Source organism: Salvelinus alpinus, chromosome 3 (genome assembly GCF_045679555.1).
Source record: "Salvelinus alpinus chromosome 3, SLU_Salpinus.1, whole genome shotgun sequence".
In the NCBI taxonomy this organism is placed as follows: Eukaryota; Metazoa; Chordata; class Actinopteri; order Salmoniformes; family Salmonidae; genus Salvelinus; species Salvelinus alpinus.
The window spans coordinates 49,934,245-49,957,297 of record NC_092088.1 but is presented as its reverse complement, the minus strand read 5'-3'; the positions used below and the strand labels follow the sequence as shown (position 1 = coordinate 49,957,297).

The 23,053-nt window shown below is 40.9% G+C and overlaps 1 protein-coding gene across 2 annotated transcripts in view; it reads right to left on the bottom strand.

Moving 5' to 3' along the window:
- The window catches only part of LOC139570882 (protocadherin-15-like), a 276,263-nt gene that overhangs the window by 30,551 nt on the left and 222,659 nt on the right, over nucleotides 1–23,053 (bottom strand). For both annotated transcript variants that reach the window (XM_071393180.1, XM_071393179.1), the window contains 4 exons: nucleotides 18,489–18,629; nucleotides 15,097–15,224; nucleotides 2,767–2,982; nucleotides 1,696–1,784 (listed from right to left, as the gene is read on the bottom strand). In XM_071393180.1, coding sequence (XP_071249281.1) covers nucleotides 1,696–1,784; nucleotides 2,767–2,982; nucleotides 15,097–15,224; nucleotides 18,489–18,629 — 574 coding nt within the window. The remainder of the gene's footprint in view (nucleotides 1–1,695; nucleotides 1,785–2,766; nucleotides 2,983–15,096; nucleotides 15,225–18,488; nucleotides 18,630–23,053) is intronic.

Below are 23,053 nucleotides of genomic sequence, written 5' to 3'. Positions count from 1 at the left end.
GTTTTGAAGGAGTTCACAAATATGCTGAGTACTTGTTGGCTGCTTTTCCTTAACTCTACGGTCCAACTCATCCCAAACCATCTCAATTGTGTTGAGGTCAGGTGATTGTGGAGGCCAGGTCATCTGATGCAGCACCATCACTCTCCTTCTTGGTCAAATAGCCCTTACACAGCCTGGAGGTGTGTTGGGTCATTGTCCTGTTGAAAAATAAATGATAGTCCCACTAAGCGCAAACCAGATGGGATGGCTTATCCCTGCAGAATGCTGCGGTAGCCATGCTGGTTAAGTATGCCTTGAATTCTAAATAAATCACAGACTTTTGACTGGCACTGTTGCTCAAGTTGACACAAGCCATTTCAGTCTGCTCTAAATATCTTCCAGTGCGACGTAGAAAAGAAATCACTCAGATAATAATTAGTGTTGTATCATTACATCATCCCTGCTGTTAATTTACAGTAGGGATACCGTAATATGTTTTACAGTAAGTAAAATAGTACTGTAAAATGTATTACAGTATCTCTGCTGTAAAGCAAAATCACTGTATTAAGCTGGAAACTCTGGTGCAAGTATAATGCTGTACATTTACAGGAAAGGTTTAACAGTGCAGGTATCGCTTAAGCATTAGATATAACTTCATATTTCTAAATCCATCTTTACCATGATGTGGAGGCTTTATGAATCATTCATAAACTTCTGTCATGCTGTGTGTTGCAATGTGCTGATCAAACGTTAGTAGTGGTTGCCTTGGTTCACTTCACCTTCATGTGTTGTCACCCACAAATTATGACATTGACTTTATAATGCTGAAAGATCTTTTTACAACTTACTTGTGTGTGACCATATCTGTTTGAGGCCATGGTTTTAAGAATTTCACTTTTTTCACAATTTCAATTTTTTTTGCTCTTGGCAAAACAGTTCTCCCATAATCAATTCCAGGCTGAGTGAAATTGGCACTTTAAATTACAGCCACTAAATGTTTGCTTTCTCCAACCCGATTGCAAAGCCTGATGAATAGAGTACCCATGTAATTGTTGTGGTCCCCAACTAGGACCAAGGAAAATGGGAGACCTCTCAGATGTTATCAGAATGACCAACTAAACACAATGTAGTTGTCAAAGCATAGAGCAGCAATCTTAGAGGGGTAGTGTCATTTAAAGTGAGATTTGAAAATAATGAATACCTTCTTATTTTATTATCTGTCTAGAAACTGTACTGTTTTTCAGTCATCAACTGATTGAGAAAAATGTATTTGACTGTCTATCTGGACAATCAGTGGTTTTAATTGCCCAATCATTGGTTAAGGGAGACAGAAAATAAACATACAGTGAAGCCATTGAGGACATACTGTAAGTTGTGCAACACAGGGGTTATTCAAAAATGCTCAAACTTCTGAAGTGCTAGAACTTTTTTTCTGTTCCATAAAGTCTCAAAACACAGTTGGAGACTACCCTCTCATCCAACACAAACAATTTCACTAGCAGAGTTTGCAAGTTGCATCGTGACACCTTGAACCAAGGCCCCTTATTCATCAGGGGGGGGAAATGTATGCAATCCCACTATGCTATTCCTCTTACTCCACTCTCCTGTTTCTGTTGAGTGTTCAGGGGCCTTTAGGACCCTAATACATTTTCAATTTAACCAAGCATGTTCAATGTGACAATAACGCTGAAAGAAAGTGATTGACTGGTGCATTACGCAATAAGCTGCTCTTTATTCTCCTCCACAACAGTGGGCGGGACATTGGACATCACCACCTGCATATCCAGTTGGTTGACCACAGACACCTGAGAGAGAGACAGTGAGAGAGAGGGAGAAAGAGAGAGAGGGAGAAAGATGGAGAAAGAGGGAGAAAGAGGGAGAAAGAAAAAGAGGGAGAAAGAGAAAGAGAAAGAAAGAGAAAGAGAGCAGCAGTGAGAGAAAGAAAAAGTGTCTGAGAGAGAGAGAGAGGATATGTAAATGTTGTACATTCATGCTTGACATGCTCCTGGTGGCCAAAACGAGAAACTGAATTGCCTGCTTGTATTGGTGCCATGTGGCAAATCTAATGGCACCTAATATTTGCCGGCGCAGTAAGTGCACTGGCTCTGAGGCCAAATCTCACACACGGCCTCCATGAAATTACATTTTCTCTTGAAAATGGTCAACATGGTTACATGGCACACGTCGCTGTCACCTGTCCCAAACACTCCTTCTGTGTCATTACAGACTTGTTTGCCCTACACATTAGGATCAACACTGGCTCCAATAACTGGAAGCAAATGGAAATGTATTGTCTAAGTAAAAAGACACACACACACACACACATGCACACACAAACACACCAATTACAATGAGCAGAAAACCCTTTCCATGTATAGTTGAATTGCATCATCAGCGCGAAGCAGAGGGGTTCACTGGCATACACATTACGCATCTTGTGTGCTGTTACTGCTCTTCATAATGTAATATATTGATAGTTAGATACAGTCTAGATAGAAAATAAATCATGTTTCATCATCATGTAGCTTCCTAATGAATACATCAGCTCAGGGGAAAACTGTCTGACACTAATAAACCCATCAGGTTGTTCGGGTGGGGGGTGTGGGGCTTGGCATCTGTTAAGATCACAGTTAACGGATGACACACTACTAACTGCCAGACTTTCCAGTCTCATATCACTTGCCCAATGAGAAACACTGGAGGAAATAAAGGTTTACATATGTGTGTGTGAGAGTGTGTTTCAAACCATGGAGGGATATGGGTTGTTTGAGGACAGTAGACACTCACCACCACATCGGCGCTGCTGCTCAGACCCTCTCCGTAGTTGTCGGTGGCAATGACCTCAAACTTGAAGTAGGACCTGCGCATGTTGCGGTACATGATGGCCGTCTTGATGATGCCCGTGTACTGCTCGATCACAAAGCTGTCTTGACCGTCTGCCGTGGGCGGGATGATCAGCCGGTACGCATTGGCACTGTAGTTCCCTGTATCTGCATCAGTGGCCTAGGTAAAAGAAAACCCACAACCACACACACAAACACACACAAGAAAACCCACAACCACAACAACATACACACACACACACGGTAGACTGCTTACAGGGAAAGGAAACTGGAATGTAATTTTGTAATTTGGGTGAACTATCACTTTAACAATGGCAGAAATGATGAGTGTGCTTCTGTGGTGTATGCAAATTTTGGGACAGACTGCTTTCCTTGTCGCCACAAATATGCACATAGAATACACACAAATGGAGGGCATAGAATAAAGTATTGAGGCAACTTACAAACCAAATTACCATCATCTAATCATGTCGCTCTGGATAAGAACTTTTGCTCATTGACCAAAATGTACTATTGTCATTGTTCCCTGAAGGACGAGAGTGCAATGATCTAATTTGGCCAGGAGAGGGGGAACTTGAGTCTTAAATTCCAGGCTCTCATACTCATTCATCTAGAAGAATTCGCTGAACCCTTTTCAGTAGGAGAATTGTCTTTCGAGACTCACTTTTGTTTAACAACAGCTGATAATCAGAATAGGGTACATGTTCTACCAAAATGAATGAATGGCGGTGAACAAGCGCGATTGCTCAAGATGGCGCTTTCTCAGTATGGATGAGCCTAGTATGGTCATATTTGCTGCTTACTGCATAAGTTTTCACGATTAGTACACAGTATGTAGTTTTAGTAAGTAGTATGCAAGACAGATTTCGGACACGGCCATAGACTCTGGCCTCCCTGCCACTGGCACCAATTCTCAGAGTGCCTGTTTGCAATGACATTGATTAATAGGTGCAATGCCTTTTTTTGTATTTATATTTATTTTTGTATTTGTATTTATTATGGATCCCCTTTAGCTGCTGCCAAATAAAAATAATTCGACCATGTTTACTACAGACTAGACTAATTTAGGAATCTACATTTTTTAACATGGACCAATTGAGTGACTGTCAATGACTGACATAACAAGAGGAAAACTTTTGATGTACAACCAAATTTCGAAATTGCACCTTTTGTCTTCTATTATTTTAATTGTCAACAGTAAATTGAGACCCCAACTGAATTTTTGGAAATTGGTCCGGGGGCCTACAAAAGGGGGGCGGAGGGGCCGGGCCGCATGCGGTTTGTGGGCCACCTGTTGCCCATCCCTGGTCTAGACCATATGGTTCAAGAGAAGACAGACTAATTAATGAAAAAAAAGTTTCCAAAATTACCGGTATTATGCCCTCCCTTTGCAACCCTGGCTTAATCTCATTAGTGTTTGTAAAAGCACTTGAGAACAAAGGTTCAGATTGTTTTTGTGTGCATAAAATGAACACTGGGCCACTAAGTGGCATGGAGAACAAGAATGGGTTGGCAAATAGACTTCTACTCAATAGGCCTGCCCTTTGTAAAGCCAATCAATACGTTCTTAGACAACTCTTTGCATAAAATGTACACTGTGCCACTAAGTGGCATGCGGAGCAAGTATGGGTAAATAGGCTTTTATTTATCTACCACTCTCATTATCTACTTTTCTACTGCACAGTAGGTGAAAGGCCCTTCTCAGTCAATATAACTGTGCCGCATCACCCCCTGCCATATTTTCTTACCCCGGGTTCCCTTCCAAACTATTTAAAGTTGAATTTGACGATGATATGGCTAATCTATACACTGTTGAGTTGCTTGCTTTAAATTCATACAACGATCTCAGACATATCAAATACCATCTGAAGACCCATGCAGCTCAAGACAAAAACGGCTAAGACTAAACATTGGTGCCACAGCCAAAATGTGGGTAACTCTTTACATTAAGTTGTCCCTATTACTATGTAACTACACAGTAATAACAGTAATAACATAGTAGTTACATAGCTGTTACTATGTAATTACATGTTAATAAGATTGTCAAACTCATTTATTACACAAATGTAAGAAGGAATGTGTAATTACACTTCCACTTGCTGAAGGTTATTCCACATTTTCTTGTTCCACTATGTAACTCATGTTTTGTAATTGCACATTTAGAAGTCACCAGTGAATTACTATGTTAATAACTACAACCAAAATCTGACCTTGTTACATGTAACTACACTGTGCCACTACCATCGAATCCACATGTTATACCAGGGTTAATAAATTAGCTAGGACCTGGTAACATCAATTGTAACAAGGCACACCCTTTCTAAATGTGCTTACTATTATGAGATCATGGTGATTCGTTTTATAGCATGTGGCTTTCATTTTGGCTGCAGAGGAGAGTGTGAGAGTTGAGAGGTTAGTGTGTTCATTCTTCCCTGTCCTCAATGGTTTCTCCATTGAACAACGGGACAGGGTGTCATTTATAACCCAACCGTAGCCTGTGGTTGACTAATTAGAATTCCTTGCAGTAAAATTGGGCTAATGACCAAATAACAAGTATCCCATTTCAGGCTCAATGTATAGACAGTTCGGACCAATGAGAACTTGCCACATGTAGCTATGAGTCCCGGACTGAAATTCCTCCCGTGTCTCTGACCCCTTCAGTTCCCCATTACAAAGTCACAACTATTTCCATTGATCGTTAATTCCCTCTTGTCCTTAAGTCCTCTGCGTTGTATATTTTTTCCTAATCTTAAGCCTTATTCTACACTTAAGCCTAACCGTAACCTTAGCAAGCAGTTGCTTATCAACTAGTGGCTACTGAGGGGAGGACAGCTCACAATAATGTCTGGAACGGAGTAAATGAAATAGCATCAAACACATGGAAACCATGTGTTCGATGTATTTGATACCTTTCCACTGATTCCACTCTAGCCTTTACCACGAGCCCGTCCTCCCCAATTAAGGTGCCACCAATCTCCTGTGTTATCAACATATAGTTTGTTGATAGTTGTCCATCTGAAGGGTGAAAGAATGCCACTGCAATGGATAGCTGCTGTTTTACGGGTTCCTGATCAATTATGCAATTATGCTGTATTTTTGCACTGATCTTAACTTTTTTTGTAAATAATGTTTCCGTTATCATATCCTATGACCGAAAAGAGTTTATGGACATCAAAACAGTGATCACTGTCGTGATGTGACTTTCATTAATCTAATGACTGTTATTTATTCAAACCACTAACTATGTTCAATTGTTACCCGATTAAAGTAATCATGTAACTATTAACTCATTAGGAATTTGGGGCACCACGGAAGAAGTTGTTTATTGAGCTAGCATGCAAGAACCTCTACCTTTCCTTATTATTCAGTAATTCACAAATTGGTTTAACTTCACTAGGGTAGGGGGCAGAATTCTGAATTTTGGATGAAAGTGTGCCCAAATTAAACTGCCTGCTACTCAGGCCTAGAAGCCAGGATATGCATATAATTAGTAGAGTTGGATAGAAAACACTAAAGTTTCCAAAACTGTTAAAATAATGTCTGTGAGTATAACAGAACTGATATGGCATGCGAAAACCTGAGGATAATCCAACCAGGAAGTACTATTAAGGCTGTTTTTCCATTGAAAGCCTATCCACCATACAAAGACTTAGGACCCAGTTCACAATCTCTGTGGCTTCTTCTACATGTGGCCAGTCTTTAGGCATTGTTTCAGGCTTTTACTCTGAAAAATGAGGGAGATACAGCACTTTTACTGAGAGGCCAGTGGAAATTTCCAGACATGAGCCCAGCGCGTGATCGGGAGCGTGCATTTCTTGTTTACCTTTTCTGTTGACAAAGCTTTTGTCCGGTTGAAATATTATTGATTATTTTTGACAAAAACAACCTGAGGATTGATTTTAAACATCGTTTGACATGTTTCTACTAACTGTTATTGTACTTTTTTGACTTTTCGTCTTGATGTTGAGAGCGCGCATTGTGCCTTTGGATTTCTGAACTAAACGCACCAACAAAATGGAGGTTTTTGGACATAAAGAGGGACATTATCGAACAAAACAAACATTTATTGTCTGACATGGAGACCTGGGAGTGCCACCAGATGAAGATCAAAGGTAAGTGATTAATTTTAACGTTATTTCTGACTTTTGTGACACCTCTCCTTGGTTGGAAAATGGCTGTATGGTTTTGTGGCTAGGCGCTGACCTAACATAATCAAGTTGTGTGCTTTCGCCGTAAAGCCTTTTTGAAATCGGACACAGCGGTTGCATTAAGGAGAAGTTTATCTTTAAATGTATGTTAAAGACTTGTATCTTTCATCAATGTTTATGATGAGTATTTCTGTAATTTGATGTGGCTCTCTGCATTTTCACCGGATGTTTGTTTGAGACAATGATAACTGTATATAACGCACCAATTTCAACTGAGGTTTTGGACATAAAGATAGAACTTTATCGAACAAAACACACATTTATTGTGTAACATGAAGTCCTGTGAGTGCCATCTGATGAAGATCAAAGGTTAGTGATTAATTTAATCGCTATTTCTGACTTTTGTGAGCCCTCTCCTTGGCTAGAAAATGGCTGTATGGTTTTCTGTGACTAGGCGCTGACCTAACATAATCGCATGGTGTGCTTTCTCCGTAAAGTCTTTTTGAAATTGGACACTGTGGTTGGATTTACAAGAAGTTTATCTTTAAAATGGTGTATAATACTTGTATGTTTGAGGAATTTTAATCATGGAATTTTTGTTGTTTTGAATTTGGAGCCCTGCAATTTCACTGGCTGTTGTCGAGGTGGGACGCTAGCATCCCACTTGTACCAGAGAGGTTAAATATTTATTTACAAACCAGAGGTCACAATGTCCTTCTTCTTAGTTGTCCTGGCTTGTAGTGGATTGTTTCCAGAACAGATACTCAGATGCTTGTCTGAGATGGGATTTCCTCCTTACTTCCTGCCTGTCCCTCACCATCCTTGGTCCCACATATCCCTGGATTTCATCACGAGTCTCCCCCGTCTGACGGCAACTCTGCCATCCTGACTGTGGTCGACCGGTTTTCCAAGGCCGCTCACTTCATTCCTCTCCCCAAACTACCCTCGGCCAAGGAGACGGCCCAGCTCATGGTACAGCATGTCTTCCGGATCCATAGACTGCCTGTGGACATCAGTTCTCGTCCCTGTTCTGAAAGGCATTCTGCGCCCTCATTGGGTTGTTGGCCAGCCTGTCCCTAGCCAGTCGGAGCGAGCCAACCAGGATCTTAAGACTACTCTGCACTGCCTGGTCTCCGCCAACCCCACCTCCTGGATCCAGCAGCTGGCTTGGGACGAGTACGCCCGCAACACCCTTCCCTGCTCTGCCATGGGCCTACCTCCGTTTGAGTGTTCATTGGGGTATCAGCCCCGCTCTTCCCTGAGCAAGAGGAGGATCTTCTGCCCAGATGTTTGTCCACCGCTGTCGTCGTATCTGGAGGAGAGCCCAGTCGGCCCTCCTTAAGACCAACTCCAGGTATCGACGACAAGAGGATTTCCATCGACACACCGGTATCGTCTCGGGCAGAAGGTATGGCTATCCACCCGGGATCTGCCCCTCCGGGTGGAATCTTGCAAACTCTCCCCCTGGTTTATCGGCCCATTTTCCATCTCCAAGATTATTAGACCCTTTGCTGTTCATCTTCTGTTGCCCCGTACCCTTCGTATGCATCCCACCTTTCACGTGTCCAGAGTCAAACCTATGTTGCACAGCCCTTTGTCTTCTGTTTCCTGAGCCCGCCTGCCTGACCACTCTGCCTGGCCCTGACCCTGAGCCTGCCGTCCTGTACTTTTGCCCCACCTCTGGATTACCGACCTCTGCCTGACCCGACCCTGAGCCTGCCTGCCGTCCTGTATCTTTCCCCCACTACTCTGGTTAAAGACCCCTGCCCTGCCTTGACCTGTTGTTTGCCTGCCCTGCTGCCGTAATAAACATTGTTACTCTGACACAGTCTGCATCTGGGTCTTACCTTCAAACCTGATAAACAGTTGATTTTTTAGATGTGTCTGTTACTTGAACTCTGAAGCATTTATTGGGCAGCAATTTCTGAGGCTGGTAACTCTAATGAACTTATCCTCTGCAGCAGAGGTAACTCTGGGTCTTCCTTTCCTGTGGCAGTCTTCATGAGAGCCAGTTTCATCATAGCGATTGATGGTTTTTGCGACTGCAAAAGTTCTTGAAATGTTCCGTATTCACTGACATTCATGTCTTAAAGTAATGATGGACTGTCGTTTCTCTTTGCTTATTTGAGCTGTTTTTGCCATAATATGGACTTGGTCTTTTACCAAATAGGGCTATGTTCTGTATACCACCCCTACCTTGTCACAACACAACTGATTGGCTCAAACGCAGAGCTCCTAATGGCTGGTGATTTTAATGCAGGAAAACTGAAATCTTACCTTATTTCTATCAGCATGTCATCTGTGAAACTAGAGGCGAAAATACTCTAGATCACCTTTACTCCACACACAGCAATGCATACAAAGCTCTCCCTCGCCCTCCATTTGGCAAATCTGACCAGAACTGTATCTTCCTGTTTCCTGCTTACAAGCCAAAACTCAAACAGGAAGCAACAGTGACGTGCTCAATATGGAAGTGATCGGATGAAGAGGATGCTAAGCTACAGAACCGTTTCACTAGCACACACTGGAATATGTTCCGGGATTCATCCGATGGCATTGATGAGTTTACCACATCAGTCACTGGCTTCATTAACTTCTCTGGGATATGTGGGATGGTAGCGTCCCACTTGGCCAAAAGCCAGAAAAAATGTAGCACACCAAATTCAAATATATTACTATAAAAATCAATCTTTCATGAAATCACACATGAAAGACATCAAATTAAAGCTACACATGTTGTGAATCCAGCCAACATGTCTGATTTCAAAGAGGATTTGCGGGGAAAGCACACCAAACAATTATGTTAGCTCAGTACATAGCCACAGAAAAACACAGCCATTTTCCCAGCAAAAGATAGTCACAAAAAGCAGAAAGAGATAAAATTAATCACTAACCTTTGATGATCTTCATCAGATGACACTCATAGTACATCATGTTACACAATACATTTGTGTTTTGTTCGATAATGTGCATATTTATATCCACAAATCTCGGTTTACATTGGCGCCATGTTCAGAAATGCCTCCAAAATAACTGGAGAAATTGCAGAGAGCCACGTCAAATAACAGAAATACTCATCATAAACTTTGATGAAAGATACATGTTTTACAAATAATTAAAGATACACTTGTTCTTAATGCAACCGCTGTGTCAGATTTCAAAAAAACTTTACGGAAAAAGCACACCATGCAATAATCTGAGACGGCGCTCAGATAAAAACAACATTTATCCGCCATGTTGGATTCAACAGAAATACGAAATTACATCATAAATATTCCCTTACCTTTGATCATCTTCATCAGAATGCACTCCCAGGAATCCTAGTTCCACAATAAATCGTTGTTTTGTTCGATAATGTCAATTACTTATGTCTAAGTAGCTACTTTTGCTAGCATGTTTAGTGCACATGTCCAAACGCTCGCGCAGATGCAGGCAAACTCTGACGAAAACTTAAAAAAGTTATATAACAGGTCGAATAAACTGGTCAAACTAAGTAGAGAATCAATCTTCAGGATGTTGTTATCATATATATCCAATAACGTTCCAACCGGAGCATTCCTTCATGTCTGTAGAAGTTATGGAACGCAAGGCGATATCATGAGGAAAGCGAGTGACCAGGAACTGGCATTCTGCCAGACCAATGACTGAAACACCTCTCATCCGGCCCCACATCACACTAGAGGCTTCATTCCATGTTCTACAGACTGTTGACATCTAGTGGAAGGCGTAGGAAGTGCAAACAGATCCATATCTTACAGGGAATTGAATCGGCGATGAGATGAACATTGACCAGTCTCAGAATTCTCACTTCCTGTTTGGATTTTTTCTCAGGTTTTTGCTGCCATATGAGTTCTGTTATACTCACAGACATCATTCAAACAGTTTTAGAAACTTCAGAGTGTTTTATATCCAATAGTAATAATAATATGTATATATTAGCATCTGGGACAGAGTAGGAGGCAGTTCACTATGGGCACACAATTCATCCAAAAGTGAAAATGCTGCCCCCTATCATAAAGAAGTTAATAAGTGCATCAACGACATTGTCCCCACAGTGACCGTACGTACATATCCCAATGAGAAGCCATGGATTACATGGATTACAGGCAATATCCGTTAACTTCTTATGGGCAGGTGGGACGGTAGTGCCCCACCTGGCCAACATCTGGTGAAATTGCAGAGCGCGAAATTCAAACTACAGAATTATAAATATTTAGCTTTCATATAATCACAAGTGTAACATCAAAATAAAGCTTAACTTCTTGTTAATCCAGCCGCTGTGTCAGATTTCAAAAAGGCTTTACGGCGAAAGCACACCATGCGATCATCTGAGGACAGCGCCCTGCATACAAAAGCATTAAAAATATTTTTAAACCAGGCAGGTGTGCCACGAAAGTCAGAATTAGCGATAGAATAAATGCCTTACCTTTGAAGATCTTCTTCTGTTGGCACTCCAAAAGGTCCCAGCTACATCACAAATGGTCTTTTTGTTTTATAAAGTCCTTCTTTATATCCCTAAAAACTCAGTTTAGCTGGCATGCTTCATTCAATAATCCCCCGGTTTCCCTCCTTCAAAATGCATACAAAACGTTACCAAGAAACTTCTCCAAACAAGTCAAACAACATTTATAATCAAACCTCAGGAACCCTAATACGTAAATAAACGCAAAAATGTAAGACGGAGAATCGTTGTAAGACATCCACACGCTTCGAAACACTACAGCCAAAATGGGAGCCACCTTGAAAAACTACAATTTCTGGCTCATTTTTCAAAAAACCAGCATGAAACTCTTTCTAAAGACTGTTGACATCTAGTGGAGGCCCTAGGAACTGCAATCAGGGAGGATTTCGCCTTATAATAAAAGTGACAGCCATTGAAATTATTGGTAGGCTGAAATTTTCTGATATGGTTTCGCCTGACATATCAGTTCTGTTATACTCACAGACATAATTTTAACAGTTTTAGAAACTTTAGAGTGTTTTCTATCCAAATCGACCAATATGCATATCCTAGCTTCTGGGCCTGAGTAACAGGCAGTTTACTTTGGGCACGCTTTTCATCCGGACTTGAAAATACTGCCCCCTACCCAAGAGAGGTTAAAGGCTTGAGCTGCCTCTTTCAAGGACCGGGACTCTCATGCGGACTTATAAGAAATCCCGCTATGCCCTCTGTTAAACCATCAAACAAGCAACGCATCAAAACAGGACAAATATCAAATTCTACACTGAACAAAAACATAAACGCAGCATGTAAAGTGTTGGTCCTATGTGACAGGAGCTGAAATTAAAGACCCCCCCCCCCCAAAAAAAAAAAAGTATGTCTCTCAAATGTAGTAAAAAAATTGGTAGACATCCATGTTATTTCTCCTTTGCCAAGATAATACATCCACTTGACAGGTGTGGTATTTTAACTAGCTGACTAAACAGCATGATCATTACACAGGTGCACCTTGTGCTGGGGGGGGGGCAATAAAAGGCCACTTTAAAATGTGCAGTTTTGTCATACAACATAATGCCACAGATTCCATGAGGCATATTGTATTGCTGTAAATGTAATATTACAACATATATGTTGGGCCTAATAATGCCTTAATATTGAAATAGGCCTACAGTAAATGTTTACACATAGCCAAAGTACATTTTATATGTGGTAGTATACCTTCCTTATTCATGTTGATGGAGCTAAATTATGAATTTGGTAACCTTCTTGATGGCAGGTTAGCGTTTTTCTCATTAATCTTGTTCTGGAGGCAGCTCTGCAGAGTGGTCACTAGCTGGCATAGCCACGAAGTCATACAATCAGATTTTAAACCTAACCTTAACCTTAAATTCAGACCAAAAAGCACTTTTTGGTTTTCATAAATGTTTACAATATAGCCAATTTTGACTTTGCAGCTGGCCCATCGAGCGGAAATCGCTCAGTTCTGCATCCAGGGTAAGATTCATGACAATAAACGTCAACCTGACAGATTTTTGGCCACCGTTTAATGGGTGAACTGGGATTATATGTCAATTCATCATTATATTAGATTCCACCAGTGAATAAAATAATGGAGAGAGGGAAGGAGAGGATGATGATATGAAACTGTAAAATATATATATACTTTTCTGAAACTGTAAAATATATATATATATACTTCCGCTAAAAAGTTTGGGGTCACTTAGAAATGTCCTTGTTTAGAAAGAAAAACAAAATTGTCCATTAAAATAACATCAAATTGATCAGAAATACAGTGTAGACATTGTTAATGTTGTAAATGACAATTGTAGTTGGAAACGTCTGATTTTTAATTGAATATCTACATTGGTGTACAGAGGCCCAATATCAGCAACCATCACTCCTGTGTTCCAATGGCACATTGCGTTAGCTAATACAAGTTTATCATTTTAAAAGGCTAATTGATCTTCAGAAAACCCTTTTGCAATTATCTTAGCACAGCTGAAAACTGTTGTACTGATTAAAGAAGTAATAAAACTGTCCTTCTTTAGACTAGTTGAGTGTCTGGGTTCGATGACAGGCTCAAAATGGCCAGAAACAAAGGACTTTCTTCTGAGACTCATCAGTCTATTCTTGTTCTGAGAAATGAAGGCTATTCCATGCAAGAAATTGCCAAGAAACTGAAGATCTCGTTCAACGCTGTGTACTTCTCCCTTTACAGAACAGTGCAAACCGGCTCTAACCAGAATAGAAAGAGGAGTGGGAGGCCCCGGTGCACAACTGAGCAAGAGGACAAGTACATTAGAGTGTCTAGTTTGAGAAACAGACTCCACACAAGTCCCCAACTGGCAGCTTCATTAAATATTACCCGCAAGAAACAGCAGTCTCAACGTCAACAGTGAAGAGGCGACTCCGGGATGCTGGCCTTCTAGGCAGAGTTGCAAAGAAAAAGCCATATCTCAGACTGGCCAATCAAAAGATAAGATTAAGATGGCGAAAAGAACACAGACACTGGACAGAGGAAGATTGGAAAAAAGTGTTGTGGACAGACAAATCTAAGTTTGAGATGTTCGGATCACAAAGAAGAACATTCGTGAGATGCAGAAAAAATGTAAGATGCTGGAGGGGTGCTTGATGCCCTCTGTCAAGCATGGTGTAGGCAATGTGATGGTCTGGGCGTGCTTTGGTGGTGGAAAAGTGGGAGATATGTACAGGGTAAGAGGGAGCCAATTTTGCTTAATTGGAGCCAATTTTGCTTAATTGGAGCCAATTTTGCTTAATTGGAGCCAATTTCCTCCTACAACAGGACAATGACCCAAAGCACAGCTCCAAACTAGGCAATAACTATTTAGGGAAGAAGCAGTCAGCTGGTATTCTGCCGATAATGGAGTGGCCAGCACAGTGTCCGGGTCTCAACCCTATTGAGCTGTTGTGGGAGCAGCTTGACCGTATGGTATGTAAGAGGTGCCCATCAAGCCAATCCAACTTGTGGGAGGTGCTTCAGGAAGCATGGGGTGAAATCTCTTCAGATTACCTCAACAAATTGACAACTAGAATGCCAAAGTTCTGCAAGGCTGTAATTGCTGCAAATGGAGGGTTCTTTGACGAAAGCAAAGTTTGAAGGACACAATTATTATTTCAATTAAAAATCATTATTTATAACCTTGTCAAAGTCTTGACTATATTTCTTATTAATTTTGAAACTCATTTCATGTATGTTTTCATGGAAAACAAGGAAAATTCTAAGTGACCCCAAATTTACGGCAGTGTATATATATAGGTGTTTTATTGTCACATACACCATATAGGTGACAATTGATTTTTTACAGGGTCAGCCATATAAGTGTGGTGCTACTGGAGAAAATTAGAGTTAAGTGCTATGCTCAAGGGCACATTGACAGACTTTTCACCTTGTTGGCTCATAGACTCGATCGGATCAATTGTGCACCCATGACCAAACAGAACGGAACCGGCAGGGGGGATGGGGATGGAATTAGCACTGTGCGTGCGTGCGTGTGCGTGCGTGACACAAGCTCTCAAATCATACATTGATTTTGGACGAACCAGAGGACTGCAGGGTACCATTAAGAAATATATTTGCCTGGCTTTCTCAACATGAGCTTCAGTACATGAGTATGTTTATGTGTGTATGTATGTGCATGTGTGAGGGGCAGAAGGATTTTCTCACTTTTATCTTCAGCACAGAGGAGAAGGTGTTAGCGTCTTCAGCCACACCACCGATGTAGAACTTTCTGGTGAAGACAGGCGGGTGGTCGTTCTCATCATGCACCTCGATATATACCTTGGCTGTGTTGGCTGCAGAGTTAGAGGAGGGACACAGTCACATTTTTGTCATTAAGCATGTAGTTTTATCCAGACAAACAGGGCAGCAAGTGCACACAACTTTCATTTTCAATCCTTTACAGTACATACTATAGTTTAGAAGCATAAGTGTTGGTTGGGAAGGGGAGTTTTATTGCAAAATAAAACGCCAACACACGTTCCAGTTTATAATAAATAATAAAATATGTGCTCCTTATGCTATTTCCATTCATATGCCTTGTTGTCCTCAAGGAAACGGGTGAACACACTCCATACTAGTGGCAGTCAGTGCCGTTTAAGACGAGGGAGGACAATTATTTTTTTCATGAGAATAGCCTTATTTCTATTACAGCATATTGGATGACTGTCATTCATGTTCCATTCACCCAGTTCAAAGTAACATTGATAGGTTTAGGCTACTACATGATGCTCACGAGGTTGCTACAACCTAGCCTATGAATTACAACGTAGGTGCACACAGGTCAAGAGAAAATGTTGAGGTGACAGTGACACATGGACAGACAGCGACACATTCAATTCAGCCTTGCACACTCTTGCCTGCATCTAGCTGATCAAGGGTGTAATCATTAGTCCAAAAGTTGCAAATGAGAGTTTCTATTGGTTAAATTGAGGTATGTTTATCCCCGTTTCTTTCCATTTGCTTTTGTTTAAGAAATGTTTTTCAACAGAATTGGTGGAATGAATACACCCCTGGTCACGCGTAAACACAGTTCACATTCATAGCAGCCATGTTGTATTCCTTTTCGCATCTATGTGCTCTCCTCCTCTCACCTTTTCCCTTCGTTTGTGGACCTCAATACACAACACATCAGCTGTATGTGACCAAGCAAAAAAACCTTCCCATGTCAAACCATATCATAACTGATACACACAGCCTACATTGTTGTCGCCATATTAGCTAAAGTAACATCATTGTCAACGTAGCTAATAAAACTAACATGTCAGTAAAGTCGCTACAATCATGCATTAACTTTACAGTGTATAGTCTGTTAGCAGTTATACCGGTGGGCCCCGGTGGCAATACATTTGAAAAACCAAAAGCTTACCTTGACATGGAAGAGTTCCAGTGTTGTGTTGGATAGTCATAGCCAGCTAGCTAACATAGCATCCCTCTGTTTGAGCAGGGTGTTTGAGTAGGCTAAACTAGCTAGCTGGATCGCTAGCAAGTGAAACTGAAAAAAAAGGACGAAATCTTTCTCTCTTGCTTCTCCTTTTCACCACGTTACGCACCACAGTGCTACCTAGCTGTAGCTTATGCTTTCAGTACTATATTCATTCGCCGATCCTTTGATTGAGTAGACAAAATGTCAATTCATGCTGCAAGAGTTCTGATAGGTTGGAGGACGTCCTTCGAAAGTTGTCATAATTATTGTGTAAGTCTATGGAAGGGGGTGAGAACCATGAGTCTCCTAGGTTTTGTATTGAAATCATGGTGCTACCCTACAGAGTGCTGTTGAGGCTACTGTAGACCTTCATTGCAAAACAGTATATTTTAATAAATTATTTGGTGATAATTATTATATTTAGTATAGTTTTATCTCAAAAGGATAACTTTAAATGTTTTACTATATTTTTTTAATGAAACTCACTGAGGAGGATGGTCCTCCCCTTCCTTCTCTGAGGAGCCTCCACTGCTCCATATCTATTTGTCACAGTTATTCATATACAGTACAAATACAGTATGAACAAATCTAGCACAACCCTACACTTAGGAAGAAATATGCGCTGTCAAAGAATATTTGTCTTCCATTAGTCCACAGAATTGTAAAGTCATGTGGCATAGCGCTAAGAATGAGCAGAGGGAATAGGACAAACAAAAACACAGTACTTCAAATCACAGGTACAAACACCACCGTGTGAGAGCCAAAGGGAAAGCCAGGAGAGAGAGGAGCGAGGTCTGCACACTGCACAGTTTCTACCCTTTTCTTTTTTGCTCTCTCTTTCTCACCTTTTTCTCATCTGTTGTGGTCTTCTGGGAAATTGGTCACTTTTCAGTAAAGGCAAACCCTCACAAACAGATGTTTGCAAGTGTAGAGCAATACAACCACATCGAGAGAAATGCAGCACACACACACACAAATGTACGTAAAGAAAACCATTAGGAGAAAGAATGGCTCCCTTGGCAGAAAGCGCTCGAGTGTGTGTAAAGTGCATTTTAATTTAAGGAAAGGAGTGGTGGGGCTGGGGGGAGATGTGTTAACCCCCGAAGGTCAATGTCCGCACCCCCACGGAAATTCATATAATTAGCATAATAATAAAATCCCCATAGAAATATGTTAGTTTTGCAATAGATGCATCTGAATCAACCTATGTAGCACTTCTGTATCTGGGGTGAAAAGTGACAGAGCTAGAGCGGCGTTTGTCAGACCATGAGACATCCTGAAAATCGGTCTTCTCACAAAACCATCTGTAGCGTCCGAATGGTTTGACCCCTCGATGGAAAGATGAGATCTCACAAACACGACGGTGTTCTCCGTTTTGCTGTAAAAAATCTTCTTAAAACAATTCCATATAGCTTTGTATATACCTCTCCCCAGGCTTAGACAGGGTTTAAACTCTTATTGTCATGCCCTGACCTTAGAGAGCCTTTTTATTTCTCTATTTGGTTAGGTCAGGGTGTGATTTGGGTGGGCATTCTAGTTTTCTATTTCTTTGTTGGCCGGGTATGGTTCCCAATCAGAGGCAGCTGTCTGTCGTTATCTCTGATTGGGAATCATACTTAGGCAGCCTGTTTTTCCACCCTAGTTTGTGGGATGTTGTTTTTTCACAGTTGCTGTCTGCCATGCAGAACTTTACGTTCGTATTTTCCTTTGTTGTTTTTGGTGTTCATTCAAATGAAGTACGACGAACACTTTTCACGCTGCGCTTTGGTCTCATTCCGACGACGGATGTAACACTTATGGGTTAAATTGATTCTAATAATTGATTCTGCTTTATTAGGTGTGTGTGTGTGCATGTGTGTGTAGTGATGTTAATTGGACTGTGACAATTCCACCCTGTTCTGTTTTGTTTATTTGAACTCAATAAGGTTTTAATAAAAAATACAAATTAGACGGCATGGTGCCCTGGTCTGCATTACAAAAATTGCAGAGATAAGTGAGGTGAAGAGGGTTTCTTTGATGTGTCACCTCCTCTTAGGACCATGATAGAAATGTCAACCACAGTATCTAGCCGGAAAGGTGATTAACTGATGTAGCATCCCAGCCCCCTATGTCTAGCTCAATACCCCCGTCTTACTTTTGGAGGGAACCCGCAGTTGGGCCTTGACCACGGCCATGGAGTCAGCCTGGACCCTGAGCACGTAGCTGGTAACAGTCTCATAATCCAGAAGCTTAGCCGTGGAGATCACACCTGTCCGGTTATTCACTTGGAACTCACCTGCAACCAACAAGAAAACAAACAATATGAGGAGGTATTGAAAGCACTCTCTGACAGGATCAACATTGGATTAAATTTAGATTTACGCCTAAATAGATATACCCAAACGTCATAATTTGAGATGGCCATAAACAATAACTGGTAATGTTGCATAGTTTTAGAAAGGTCTGGAACTCACCTCTCTGGTAAATTTTTTTTTATAAATTGCTGAGGTGTACTCACCTTTGAGGACACAAGCTCAAGTACAGTACCTTCAGAAAGTATTCACACCACTTGACTTTTTCTCTTATTTAGTTGTTTTACAGCCTGAATTTAAAATGTATTAAATTAAGATGTTTTGTTACTGGCATACACAAAATATCACAAAGTCAAAGAGGTATTATACTTTTTTTATATTATGTTTTATTATGTTTTTTATATGTTTTTAGCTGAAATAAAAGATCACCAAAATGTTCCAATAGGCACAAAAAGCTTATTTCGCTCAAATATTGGCCACAAATTGGTTTACAGCCCTGTTAGTGAGCATGTATCCTTTGCCAAGAGAATCCATCCACCTGACAGGTTTGGCATATCAAGAAGCTGAGAGCAAGATCATTAAACAGGTACACCATGTGTTGGGGACAATAAAAGGCCACTCTAAAATGTGTAGTTTTGCCACACAACACAATGCCAGAGATGTCTGAAGTTTTGAGGGAGCATGCAATTGGCATGCTGACTGTAGGATAGTCCACCAGAGCTGTTGTCAGAGAATTTAATATTCATATTCAGACATATTCAGACTGGCGGACTGAACACAACAGTGTAGATTTCCTCAAGATAAAAACGTTATATTCAATATCGGTAAATTAGACTAAATATTAACACTTCACAAACTGGTGAGTAATAACCTTCAATCTGAATAACAACACAAAACAAATCATAAGACTAGAGAAATGTATTGACAAATATTATGAAAACAAGCAACACCCAAACATGACGGAGATTAAAACAAGGGAACCAATCTCAAAACGGAAACGTGACTCTTCTACAGACACAGACGATTTAATATTTTCACCACCGGGAATGGTAAAGGTCAAAACCGATCTGTTAAAATCAATAAATGACAAACTGGGCATACTTGAACTAGTCAGTAAGGATATAAAAGAGTTGAAGGCAAGCCTCGAGATGAGTGATGAAAAAGCTGCGACATTGGAGAAAGATACAAACAAGCCAAAAGGGACAGTCAATTAGATTGAAACCGATGTTAATGAATTTAAAAAGGAGAACATCATTTTGAGAGAAGCCTTATTTGACATACAGACTAGATCCATGAGAGAAAATCTGGTACTTTCACCAATATCCCAGAGAAAGAAAGAGAAGTTTATGAATGTGGAGTTAGAGAGTTCCTCCTTACAGCGCTTCAGATCCCATGTGAAGCTATTGACAAAATCCAACTCGAACGTGTACACCGTTTCAGACAGAGAGGGCAGAGGAACACCCAATCATTGCCAAATTTGCTTTCTTTAAAGATAAAATAATGGTTAAAAGACTGGGTAACAGACTTGCTGGCACCAAAATAGACATGAATGATCAGTTGCTGAAGGAAATTGCAGAACGCCGCAAAGTTCTGTATCCAATCTTATAGGAAAATAGATTGAAAGGGATATGCGTAGCTCTCATAGTCGATAAACTGTATATTGATAACCAAATGTTCAGAGACACAAAGACTACTCCATGCCTATTCTAAAAAGTACAAAGTTCTCATAGAGGAGGCGAATAATGGAACACACAATACTAGCAATGGTAGGGATTTTAATTATAGAAAAAATAGAAAGAAAAGCATTCTTCAAATATAACTAATTGGAACAAAAAGTACTAATTCAACATAGTGGAGATAAAAACACAGTACAAAGAATGTGGGTATGTGTGGATGTATTGTGATGGAAGGTGTGGTGTGTGTTTCTTGGTGTTTGGGAAAAAGTGACGTTAAGTGAGAGAGAAAGGAGTTGGTTGCATATCCCAGAACCAATGTATGTCTGTGAGCAGGGGTTGTGAGAGAGCTTTCAATTTTGTGCAGGTGAGGGATATGCATTTTATAATAAATTATACATATAATTTGTTTATTTATTGTCCTATCACGGTGGAACTGCATTTTACAATAAATTATACATCTAATGTATGTATTTATTGTCCTATCATAATGGGGGGGGGGTGGGATATATACATCTAATTTACTTATTTATGGTCCTATCTTGATGGAACGGTCCACAACCCTATACCCTAGACACCCACATGAACGACCCAGACACCAAAGAGAAGTCCCTATCTGTTTTATGGTCTTGCTGTAAGCTGCCTGTATGCAGCCAAAATGCGGTCAGAGACATTCTAGAGCAGCACAGCCCCCTCAAGATTCTGAGCCTGCCTGGCAGGGTTGGTCCTACAAAACCATAACCCCCTGATGGGAGAGCATAATATACAAGGAAATTCTCAAAGCTGCTAATGAGAACCTTGATGATCTTGTACCTAGCCGGTGGGGATTCCGGTGGGGTGCCCCCACCCAGGCAGGGGCAGTGCTGGCAACACTAGCGGCAATAACCCATGGGGAGGGGGTCACACTCTGACATTCAGAGAGGGGCCATATTATTGTGGCCCTGGTGGCACAAAATCATCAAAGGTCTGACTGCACGGAGATGCTTGGGATATGGTCACAACAGGGGACCATGTGTGGGTGTTTCAGAGGAAGGGGCTATATCTGATCTGCATCACCTCGGACGTGACAATTGTTAATCAAATCTCCCCATTTCTGCCCATTTTTGCTCAGTTTTGCAGGCCTTCTCATACAGCTGCAATTGTATATGCTTTCGTGAACAAGGCCTTTCTTGAGTTGGGCTCTGGGATGGTGCAACTGTTGAGCATCTGAGTCTATGGTTGTTTGTGGGGGAAAGGGGTTGAGTGTTTATGAGTGTGTGTGTGTGTGTGCGTGCGTGTGCGTGTGCGTGTGCGTGTGTGTGTGTGTGTATATATCACAACTGTTGCGAGGGAGTAAAATATGTTAGGGACAACATAGGATGAATCACAATTATTATTTGCTAAAATAATAATTGCTTGCCAAAATGTAATGTTTGTAATGGCAATACTGGTAAGCAGTAACAATAAACTGCCTACATTACTACAAATATTAATAGCTAATTATAGGAAATTAAGATAAACAGGATTTTTAAATATATATATATATTTTTTAATAGCTATATTTAAAACAAATCGAGGCGAGGGAAATGGAAATGCTTTTGGCGGTTGATCTGCTTCTGTTCTGTGGGTGGCATTGTGTGCTCTTTTCGAAGGATGGGTCCCGGTCTCTCTGGGACCATGGGATCCGGGGAGTCGGGGGTGGTCTGACAGTCATTAGGATGACAACCCAACTCGGGATGAGGAGGGGTTTTAGCAGGTGGAATAGTGGGGACCAATTGGAGGTTTAATTAGTAGCAATGCAAATATTATGGTACAGCTATATAGACACTCAATCATCATGTTACTTTTTAATGGCAAGTTTACAAACATATATTATGATAAATAGAATTGAAACTTGTTTCTCATTATGGTAATTGGTGAAATAAGTATAGCCAGTTAAATTTGTAATGGCTTAGCAGATAATAAGAAAAGACGATCAGTATTTACCTGGCTAAAAGAGAAGGAATACAATATCTATTGTTAACAGGAAACTCATTTAACAATTTTAGATGAAGTTTTGTGGAAAAAGGACTGGGAGGACAAAATATATTTCTCTCGTCGGCAAAGAAATTCAAAAGGGGTGATGATATTAATATTAACAGTAATTTTGATCCAAATGTGCAAATTGTCCAAACAGATCCTCAAGGTAGATGGATGATTTTAAATATGTTATTGGACCATAAACAGGCCGGCGCCGACCGAGATGGCCGTCTCGCTTCGCGTTCCTATGAAAATATGCAGTATTTTGTTTTTTTATGTGTTATTCCTTACATTGGTACCCCAGGTAATCTTAGGTTTCATTACATACAGTCGGGAGGAACTACTGAATATAAGAGCAACGTCACCATCGTTACAACCAGGAATATGACTTTCCCGAAGCAGATCCAGTGTTTTGCCTTCCACCCAATACAATGGATCTGATCCCAGCCGGCGACCCTAAGCGACGCCGTAAAAGGGGCAAACGAAGCGGTCTCCTGGTCAGGCTTCGGAAACGTGCACATCGCGCTCCACTCCCTAGCATACTACTCGCCAATGTCCAGTCTCTTGACAATAAGGTTGATGAAATCCGAGCAAGGGTAACATTCCAGAGTGACATCAGAGATTGTAACGTTCTCTGCTTCACGGAAACATGGCTCACTCAAGAGACGCTAACGGAGTTGGTGCAGCCAGCTGGTTTCTTCACGCATCGCGCCGACAGAAACAAACATCTTTCTGGT